At 38.3% G+C, this 11,015-nt stretch overlaps 1 protein-coding gene across 1 annotated transcript in view; it reads left to right on the top strand.

The window, feature by feature from the left end:
- Window positions 1-9,826, top strand: part of MOCOS (molybdenum cofactor sulfurase) — a gene marked incomplete at its 5' end in the record, with an annotated part of 36,752 nt that extends 26,926 nt beyond the window's left edge. The window contains 3 exons of the mRNA XM_010074133.1: window positions 38-164; window positions 2,341-2,445; window positions 9,680-9,826. Coding sequence (XP_010072435.1) covers window positions 38-164; window positions 2,341-2,445; window positions 9,680-9,826 — 379 coding nt within the window. The remainder of the gene's footprint in view (window positions 1-37; window positions 165-2,340; window positions 2,446-9,679) is intronic.
- Window positions 9,827-11,015: the final 1,189 nt, after the last annotated feature.

Consider the following 11,015-nt stretch of genomic DNA (forward strand, 5'->3'; position numbering starts at 1 on the left):
TTATTTTTTCTTTTTGTCTGTGAACTCTGTGAAACAGATTGGCAGAGACATTGGAAATAGAGGAATTAATCCGACGTTTCCGTGCCAACATTGTCATCAGTGCACCAGAGTCCTTTGAAGAAGAAGAGTGGGCTGAGATTTCAATAGGTGCTCTGCGATTCCAGGTGTGAACTCATCTCCTTTGTCCTAGTCCCAGTCTATCACAAAGAATTTTGACCCCTGAAGACAAAGCAGTTTTTGCAAGGCTTTGACTGGAACATGGGCAGCACAGTTTATGCAGATTAAGTTTATCAAGTATGTGAACAAACCAAGCATGCTGTGACCTGTGGCGAACATGCTTCAATATAATTGAGAGGTTTTGACATATTTCTCCACACCCTTTTTTTAAATTTCGTAATTCATAAAATTTCACACCTCTGTCCAACTGAGCAGAAAAGTAATCACTGTTTTGAGGCAGTTTGCAGCAAATATTTAGCCAGCATGTCACAAGAGAATATTGGTTGCTGTTAAGCATAGTAGTCCAAATGTAACCTTGGATTGCTGCACATCAAACAACTGACTGCCAAAAGACTGGACATGCATACCAGTGTACAATCACTGTCTATTGCCCTCTGTTGTACATATTTTGTCTTAATCTCCATTCAAAACATGTTTCTAAGTCTATACTGTTAAGGTTTTTTCATATGATATACCTCGTATTGTATCTAACAACGTAATGTGCTTTGTACTGTAAGGATAATGCTGAAGAGTTAGACTTTGTTGGCAAATACATTCTTTTGAGAAAAACTTCAACAAAGGATCCATGAAAAAGCTACACATGAAACCGAAGTAAATGATGCACACGTGTTACATGTTCTGTTGGATTTGTCTGGTCTTTAAATATGAAATATGTATTTGAAAATGCATTGTCTAGGATGTGAAGGTGGCTTATTCATTGTCTTCATAGGGATGTTAGTGAAGGTGCGAATAACAGAAGGGCTAAGGTCAGATCTAGAAGCTGTGATGAAAATCACTCCCATTTCTTTCTGGGCAGCATACTGTAAGAAATTGAGAGGCCTTTTTTCAGTAAGGGTGGAAATTATGACTTATCTGCTCTCTTCTTAGGTGTACTTTGATCAGTAAGCTGTAATATGAGTTACAGAAAATGGAGGGAAAATTCCTTTAGGTAGGAGATGAGGACAGAATCCCTGGTGTATAGCTTTTTGGAGGCTGGAATTGCACTAGGAATCTCAGCTCAGGATCTTGTTGTCAAAAGATACTGTAAAAGTGCAGAACAAATGCCATTCCTGTTTCTTGCATTGAAATACTTCAGGCATGCAAGCTGAAAATGAAAAGGCTTGTGCAACTTGCATTGTCTTTTCCAGTCTCTGCTAGGTCCTTATTCAGATACTGATGTAGTAACAGTAGAAATGGTGTTAATGGTACTTGACACCAGGAAAATGGTAGAAGCAGCTGTTGAGCAAAGCAAAGCAGGGAAAATTAGTTCCTTCTCGGTCTTGTTTTCTCATTCTTTTAATAAAATATTAAAGCTATGGAAATAATATGAAAAATCTTAGCACCCTAGTTCAAACAAGAATTAACTTTAAGAACCATGTTCTGTATGATGTTATGGCAGAGGTTCTCATTCTGCCTTCTGACTATATATATACTTGTGAAAATTCACATCTTGCATCCTGATTATCAACAACTGCTATGCCTATAAGAAAGAATGGAGGATATTGTGTATTTCAGGTATACTGAAACAGTGCAAACCAAACCCTGTTAATTTAACTCTGAGAAGATCCTCCTTGGGTTAAATCCTGAGGCGCAAACTTTATTTTTATTCAGTTCCCCCTTGGGCAAGTATCCCTGCCAGCCTGTAGATGAAGTGAAGCCATTAGGAAATACAAATATGTAAATGTTTATGGTTTCTGAGATTCTGTCTCTGGGAAAGTTTTCCTGAAAAAAAAGAGAAAAGGAAAGGGAAGAAGGGAAGGGAAGGGAAGGGAAGGGAAGGGAAGGGAAGGGAAGGGAAGGGAAGGGAAGGGAAGGAAGAGGAAAGGAAAGGAAAGGAAAGGAAAGGAAAGGAAAGGAAAGGAAAGGAAAGGAAAGGAAAGGAAAGGAAAGGAAAGGGAAAAGGTGAATTAAAAAATCAGTGAGACCTTTGCAAGTAGACCCTTTGAAAATGTACCTACATTAGGTGAACAGGCCTGAGCTCCTACATAATTAATGCATGAAAGAACCCAGGAAATGTATGTGAAATATACGTTTTTAAGATATGATGATGGTCAGAAGCTTGTACTGTTCTGTGTTGTACTGCTTTGATATACAGCTGTGAACCTTTTTTAACTGAAATTTCAGGTTGTGGGTCCATGTACCCGATGTCAAATAATCTGCATTGATCAGCAGTCTGGGGAACGAAACAAAGAATTTCTGCAGTCTCTGTCTGCTTCCAGAGGTAGAAAGGTCAGTACAGTACTCCAATATAACTGTGTAGAAAGATGTAGTGACTACATTGCATGCATAGTGAAATATCTGCTGAGAGAATATTTGTGATTAAGTTGTTATGCTAATCTTTACCGTTTGTTTTTTCAGTAAGAAGAGGATGCACTTACAACCCAGATATGACATGGTTTATTTCCATAAAATGCTCAACATGTTTTTTATTTGGAAAATGACTATTATTGTGCATTATTTTTTACTGTGCTTGCTTTTATTCAGTGTGTACTGCTTTACAATGTGTTTATTTTGATCTTAAAAAACACGAGCTGATGTGCTGATGTCATTCAAGAAGAGAAATCTGCAGAAAAATCCAAAAGTGTTTGAAACAATACAGTTAGCTCATAAGACTAAACGTTATTTTTACTCTAAGAAACTACTTATCAGGAAAAAACAAAGCAGATGTGAATATAGTGAAAGTGGAGAGTAACTGATTAAGAAAGTGTCTGGAGAATAAGTGTGAAATACAGGCGTTCACTTGGAGTCCTTCTGCTTCCTAAGGTAGCATTGCTTATTGGAACTGAGAGTCCTCAGACGATGGCTAGACAGTCTGGCATCCCAAAAGCTTCACAAATCTCCTCATAAGTATTTATTTAGCTGAAAATCATTACTCTAAATTGCTTCCTGTTCGTTAGACTTCTGTTGTGAAAGTTCGTTTGCCAATCAGGGCTCGGAATACCAGCCAAACACCATAGCCTGGGCACAGCACAGAGGCAGAGCGATAAAAAATGGGTTGAAAACTGTTCACCCAAACAATACACAAACAAGTTACAAATAATGTATTCTTTGTTTGGAAAAAAATAGTAAATTGATTCGTCTCAGTGACTCATAAAGCAAACAAAGGGCTACATTTTCAACAAATGTTATCCTTGGTGAATAGCTCCACCACTGGTATGGAGTGAGACAGAGAGGGGAGAAGGCAGGAGCTGGCTGTCTGGGCACAGCTGACCTGAGATGACTTAGGTGTGCAGAGCAGGCTCTGGCATCTGGATCACCACAGAACATGTGCCTTTGTGAGATGAGCTCCTGGCCGTGGTGAGTAGCCTGAGGACAAAAGCCATTCTCAGCTAATGGTGAGCCACAGCTGGAACATCTCGGATGCTTTAGAGCATGTTCTGGCACTCTGGGCAGGGATGCAGCCCAGCTGCTGTATGGGATGTGGTATGTGGAGGACTTTTTCTGCCCATGTGGGTTTTACTGGATTAGGACTTGAATCCTTTGTAGAGAGAAAGCATTCTGTATTCAGGGATCTTTTCAAATGGCAACTAAACCTTACCCGGGACACAGATTCTCAGGAGAGGCAAAGCATCTTATGCATGTTTCCCGCAGCAAAGATGAGCTTCTCTTTCATTCTGATTAGCTCATCAATGGAAAGGTTTTCTTGATACAAGCACTCCTAGCACCAAGTAACTCATTCAAACAGAATTAAGGCAAAGAGAGCAATCCAGCCTCTTGAGAACAACCTGGCACCAGATAAAAGTGGCATGGCAAGGCGAGGCGCTGCATAGCACAGTGCTGCTATTCACAGGAGGGAAGCTCTGCTTCCCTCGGCTGCGCAACGATATTCATGCTGCAAAGAACCAGGCCTTCAGCTTTTTTCATTTTTCCCAGACTTCAGCGCTGCTGGCAGATGGGATCTTGTGAGCATGACCTGCTCTGCTTAAGGCCAAGTCCTGTGCGTTAGCTTGACAGCTGAAAGAGACAGTTTGAATTGGTAGTTTCGCTTGAACTGGTCTGAACGGACCTCGGAGCCCATCCCTCCTGCAAGTCATCTGTGGGGTGATGGTTGCCAGCTGATTGTCAGTCAGTAGCTCCCAAGGAATACGGTATCTTCAGTGTGCTAAGCAGACCTAACAGAGGACATTGATCCAAACCTTTCACAGTTCACAGTGGGGAGACAGAAAGAACATCGAGTTCATGTGACTGTGTTAAATTGCAGAGCTAATCCTTTAGTGACTCATGGCTCTAGCATGCACTTTTCTGTTGGGGAGTCAAGACTTCATGTTCTTTTTTTATCAGATACAGCTTCAGTGAAGGAATGTAGCAGTGTTTGTTCCCTCCTGTCAATAATGCGATTCAAACTACAAAAAACAAATGCAGCAAAATAAGATTTAAGCTAATTTCCCACTACAAGGGGAACCGATATGTTTGAAAGGCTGTTGTAGTTGTTCTGTTTCCAAAACGTTAAAGATACTGTACGTACAAATGGATAGCAAACCTGAATGCCTAATAAGAGAGCCAGATGTCAATATTCACTATTTTCTTTTGTTTATGCAAGAACACCAACCTGGAAAAATATATATCAAAGTTTATTAGACTGGTAGCCCAAATGGCAGCACTGACAATTAACTTCAATAATGAGCTAAGTAAAGTAAGGCTTGTAAGAGGTGGTTCAGTATATATTTCTGAAATCATATTTGTCTTGATCCCTCTGAGAACCTGGTGCTCCAGGTTGAAAGACTGAGGCTTTCCATAGATGGATTACAGCTGAAAGTCAGAACCAGCTACTGTCATTAGCCACACAAGCTATTTGCATGTTTCCTGATAAATGTAAAGCAGGGTGCTGAAGCCTAGCCAGCTACTTTTTATGAAACCTTTTATCACATTGTTTGAAATAAAATTCAAAAGCCTCTACAAAGCGAACTTGAGCTCTGCTGCCAACAGTTTGGATGAAACACTCTTTAAGGATTCCTTCTGTAATTTTTGACTGAAAAGGATAAATGAGCTATCCTTCTGTGACAGAGATCTCTCTGTTACTGTAGGAGACTACGAAAGACTAGATAACTACATTAAGCAAATAGCAGAAAAATAGCCACACACTGTTTCATATGCATCACCACCTGATGCAAAACACACATAGACAGAAAAGAGAGAACATGGAATTCTTGCCCATCTTCTGTATTTGGCAGATGCCGTTTTAACACCAACAAGAGCAAAAGCCCTGTGGGTAGATTTGCAGCAGTGCTATAAGCTGGGACTTGCTGTCAAGGTAGCAAGAGGAATAGCATTAGCAGTCTGCCCCAGCATAAAGGTATGGATAGCGGCACATCAAGGGAAATCCATTGTGTTTGCACATGCCCTCATACACTGAAAGGCTTGTGTTTTTTCCTGCAGGCTGTTGATCCTCCTTTATCTATCTCATTGTGTCTTGGGAGAGCTTCTTTCCCTGCAGAACTAGACTCTCTGCCTTTGACTGCTTACTGAAACGTTAGAAGGGTAGCAAATGACTCCTCTTATCTGATGCATCATTATCATAATTTTCATAGTAATGCAGGGCTTTACACTATGCAACACTTTTCATCCAAAGATCTGGAACATTTGCAAACAGTGATTGATGTACTTAATAGACCTCAGAAATAATAAAGTTCTCCTTTCTCCTTGGTGGCTGAACTGGGAAATGCATTTCTTTAAGGTAGAGAGCAAAGGAAAATTCGTTCTTAGTAAAACATTCTGCTGTCCCAATATTTTGAACAAAACAAGATGGGGCTTTTTGACACCAAGTTAAAATCTGCCCTTTTTTACAGTATGAAAAATCTGCATGTTGAAAGTGAGTACTTCTGCTTTCCTATTTTGTAAGGCTTTACTAATAAGTGTTGGTGAATCCAGACCTAATAAAAAATTCTTACATAAAAAAAATCTATTCGGCTTTAATAATGGTATCTCCCAAGCCTTTGTGTGGGAAGGAGTTTATGTTATTATATGAGCAAAACAAGCAGAAGTGATCAGGTGAATTTATCTGTTGAGAGCAGACAGCTGAGAGCTACATCCAGGGGCAAAATCCATAACTTATCCATCCTAAGGTAAGTTTTAGCATGCAGTATCACTTATGTGCTTGTTATGCATTTTAGCAGGGCATTTTGCCTACCAAGTGCTACTCTGAACTGATGGTTTAGGAGCTGTATCTTGAAGGCATTTCATCTCAGCCCTTGTCAGATACAGCACCTCAGATTTCTATCTTACAAAAGGAGATACTGCACCCAGGATATTTCTGTCAGTGAATATCTAAGCAGTGCATATTACTGTTGACCCTGTGAATGTACTTGAAACAACAAGCAAGAATGACACCATTTTATAGCTCCTTCTTTAAATGAGTGTGATGACTATCATATGATTCACTGTTGGCAAGAATAAGTATGTTTTATCTGTTTCTCCTAGCAGTGAAATGTTGTGCTTTTTACTGATGAACAAGCTTCTCATTTTTGTCCCTGTGAAGTTTAACAGTGAGGGGAAGAGCTCCTACTACCATCAGAAGACCGAGCGGATGCAATCACAGAAGTCACTGTCCAGTTCTTGCTGTGTATTGGGGAGGTTATATGGAGAGTAAAATGCCCTTGAAGTCAGGAACGGGTAGCAACAGCAGAGAGAAATTATGCAGCTCACTGTAGTAACTCTGCAGGCTGTACTCTCTGCCTCTGAAAGCCTCATCTCATTTTTCAACAGTGAAATGTGAGAAGGGCCAGTTTCTACATTTTCTCTTTCTCTTGAAAGAGCTGAAATGGCAGGATGCACAGTGTTTGTCATTACTTGGGGGCTTGTTATTATCAGTATTTTCTGAGTCAATATTTGTAATTACTGAAAAAAACAAGGAAATCTACTTAAAAGATATTAAATCCACTTCCGGTAATCACAAGCTAAATTGTGGTTTTAAGAACATTCACAAAAGAAAGAGGTCAGCAATTCCAAGCAGGTATTTATACTAAAAGTTGTCTACCATCAGTATATCATCACCTTGAAAACTCCTTAGGCATCACCCAGTCTCAGCACTGAAAAAAAATACAGTGTGACTTTAGATACCCAGAGCAGGGGAAAATACTAAGGACCAGTATTCAAGCAGTATTTGAGAACTCTGGAAGATGCCTTTTCTTAATTCTGAAAGGTGTAAAGATCTTCAAGAAAAAAAAACTTGCTAAATGATTCACAACAATAGAAAAATTGGTAAATTAAATTCTCCACAATGAACAATCTGCCCAGATTTATTTTGGTCTTGTTTTAAGACAAATCAAGATGTCAATACAGTAAATACAGTGTCTGTTCACACAGATGAGTTATAAAATTCCTTTCTGTGTGAAATGTGGTGTAGCATGGACCACTATTCATTTTACATTATTTGTTTTATGATTGCCTGATTTTTTAAAACAACAAAATTGTGGCAACTGTCATATTTGCATTAAGGTATAGGAAGTAAATCCAGCTTATTAACCACAAGGCTGAAAACAACATCATTTATGCCAATAGAGAAACCACAGCTTGTCAAAAAGGACTAGAAAATCAAGAATGGGGAAATAATAGTATTTACTTTAATATTTTAAATGAAACAGTTACTAACATACCATTTTATTATCATGTTTGATCCAACACAGTCACTATGCAAGTGGACTGGAATCTTAACTGTGCTGCAGTCCTTCCTCAGCATTAAATATTAGAGCACTGGCCATAATGATCTACCCCGCATCCACCAGTGTTGACACCATTATGGTCACAGGTATCCAAAAAGTGTCAGTAATATGGCAGACTTGATCAGGTCCAACTCATGCCCCATATATGTGAAATGCCAGTGAGATGAAGGAATAGCAGAAGTAGCAAAAAAAAAAAAAAGCTCTCCTTGGGAGCTCTTTTTCTTTTTAATGTTTAGGATTACAAATGAAACAGAAAGACCCAAAATCCGAGTCTGAGGCCCTGTTTGGATGGATCTTTCTTACTTGGGAATAGGTCTCAGCCTTACATCTCAGTAATTCTTCAAAGACTAAAAGCGGTTTTGTGTTATCTCATTACTGTATATTTATTTAATTATACAGTGCAAGAACAGGAGAAAACATACTGCCTTTATATTTAGTCTGTCAAATATGCTCCCTTAAATTCAGCTAATGCTAGTTTTTTATTTTATTGCAATTGCTTTTAACTGTGTGTTTTCCTAAACCTGCTGTAAATGTAATTCCCTCAGTTTCAGGATCATCGATCTGAACAGTGTCAGTAAATAAAATCAGGAAATGGAAAAGGAGAGTAGAGTTTTGTATTTAAAATTTATTTTTTCAGAAATACCAAATTAATTTCATGTGCTTATTTATTTATTTATTTTACACTTTTGAGTGATTGATAGATTTTGGCTGTAGCCTACCAAAACAAAATACTTTTTTATTGAAAACTGTAAAAAAAGACAAGAAAATTAGTGTTAGGTTTCCAAGATCCTGAGTTTGAAGAATAAAGACATTCCAAAGTCTGCAAATCAATTATCAATTTAAGATGGCCTTCTGCATTTATTTTTTATTTTATGCATTACTTTAATTAGCTATTGTCTAATCATTTGGAAAATATTATCATGAGACTGCAAATCTGTTTCTTGCACATTTCTAAATTCTCCACTGTTAGAAAACAGAACCACAAAAACATACCAGTGTCTTACCGTGATGTTTCCAGATCACACTTGGCTGTTCACTGCTACGGCTGTAACATTCAACGTGCTGTAGATCAAGACCACACATAAGAGTGCAGACACTCAGATCAGGTTTTCAGTGCCTGTTAGGATTGTACGGTCAGTGGGTGAAGTGGTTATTCTGTTCCTCTTTTCTTTATTATTCAGTATCACATGGAAACATATCTAGGTATTTTTTATATTTATGTAGGACAACTTCACATGTAATGACAGATAACAAGTGGTAGTCCTAATAAAACAAACTTTCTGAGTATTTTCTGTAAAATATACTAAAATATTAATTAAAACAAATGAAGGGAAATGCACAAAGGCAAGACAGAACAAAGCTCTGTTAACAAAGCGAATAATTTGTTGCAGAAAATGCAAGACTTTCCCTCACTGTTTGAACATACATGCATTCTCATGCTGCCTAGCCTTTATTTGTGATCATGCATTAACTGTATTTGTCAAGAAGCCAGAACAGTCATTAAATGACAAGACTGTGAGGGAGTGTAAATTACATGTATGATACTATGGAACTCATGATGACATACTATGTTATTTATCCACTTACTTAAGGTATTCTTCTTGAATAGGATGGGGTTAGCTTTTGTTTACCAGTCTATTACAGTTAATTAGTTAAAAGTGTTCTTAATTATATGGAGATTGTCCATACCTCCTTATTCTTAAAGCAATGTTGTTTTTCTAAACATATCTGGGTTGTGAGATCCTCTGTAGATCTGACTACCTTAACATCAGTTGTGTCTCAATAAATATTTTGCTTTTTTTCAGACAAACTTTGGCGTATACCTGATGAACCAGCCCTTGCACTCAGCCTTGCCAGATATTTTATCAGTTGGGTCTCAAATACTTCCAGTGCTGAAGGAGAATACAGAAATTCAGCCTCCGACATCCAGCAAAGAAAAATGTTCAGGATAGATTCCCTGGTGGAGACGAGATTTATATGCAACTACAGGGAAAAGTCAGTAGTCAGTGAATCAAAAGAAGAAAAAGCTTCCACTCATTTGCTTCTGGTTTAAGTCTTCTAATTTTCTGTTTGCTGTAAATGTTATCAGATGGCAGAACCCTTGATAATTACAGCTCGCCTACATGTTTTTGCTTGTGATTAGGTTACAGCAGCCATAACTCTGTTTTGCTCAATTGCTTCAGGATGCAACAGGTTTGATCAGGTTTTACGGGTGGATGACTCCCAAAACAAGCCCAAGAAACCCACATCTCAATGAAGGAAAGTAAACACCACAATAGACTACTTCCTTATGTTGCTTTGTTAAAACCACAATTGGGAGAGAGGATGCAGGATGTATTTTAGAAACAATGTGGGTGAGAAGGGAACAGTGGGAGAGCGGCATGAGAGTAGCAGTCCATTCAGCTTTTCAAAAACTAACTGAAGGTGACATGTAGACAGTCTGAAAGCACCAGAGAAGAGGGAACTATAATTGAGAAACCTGTGTCTCCATCTTCAGAACTGGTGTGTGAGGATGCCAAAACAGCACAAAGATCAATAAAGATTCAGTATGCTGTGCACAAAACACATTCCCTGTGCAGCAATTTCATCCATTTGTTCTGAACTTCTTTCTCTCGTTCCCATTTGCTACTTTTCCATCTGATTTATTTTTTGTGATGACTTCCCACACACTTTTTTCTTTACATTGGTTGTTTTTTCTTTACATTTTCTTTACAATGTGGCTGTTGACACATTTTTTTCTAATTAGAGGTTTTTCAACTAATACAGTCATGTTTTCAATTCAAAATTTGTTTATCCTCAGCAGTATCCAATGGCCACTTAAGGGAACTCTTGAAATTTTGTATGCTTTTCTGTCCGAAAAAGGTCAAAGTATTCTTTTTCCTTACTCTTTGTGCCTTTGATAATGTCCTTCTTAGTTCTTTACTCTCCTAAATATGACTCAGACTTTCTAGTTTCTGAGAGCAAATGTCTGAAAACTAGGACTTAGTCTGAAATATAAATTGTTGTGAAAGTTAAAATATTAAATAAAGCAAGACACACAGAAAAAAAAAAAAATCCCATGGAAAGTCAATGTAATGCAAAACTGAACACACTGAGGCCAGGTGTTTTGTGACCCCAACGTGTGTCCAGCCAGCCACAGGG

This window comes from Pterocles gutturalis, unplaced genomic scaffold (assembly GCF_000699245.1).
Source record: "Pterocles gutturalis isolate BGI_N339 unplaced genomic scaffold, ASM69924v1 scaffold7447, whole genome shotgun sequence".
Classification (NCBI taxonomy): Eukaryota; Metazoa; Chordata; class Aves; order Pterocliformes; family Pteroclidae; genus Pterocles; species Pterocles gutturalis.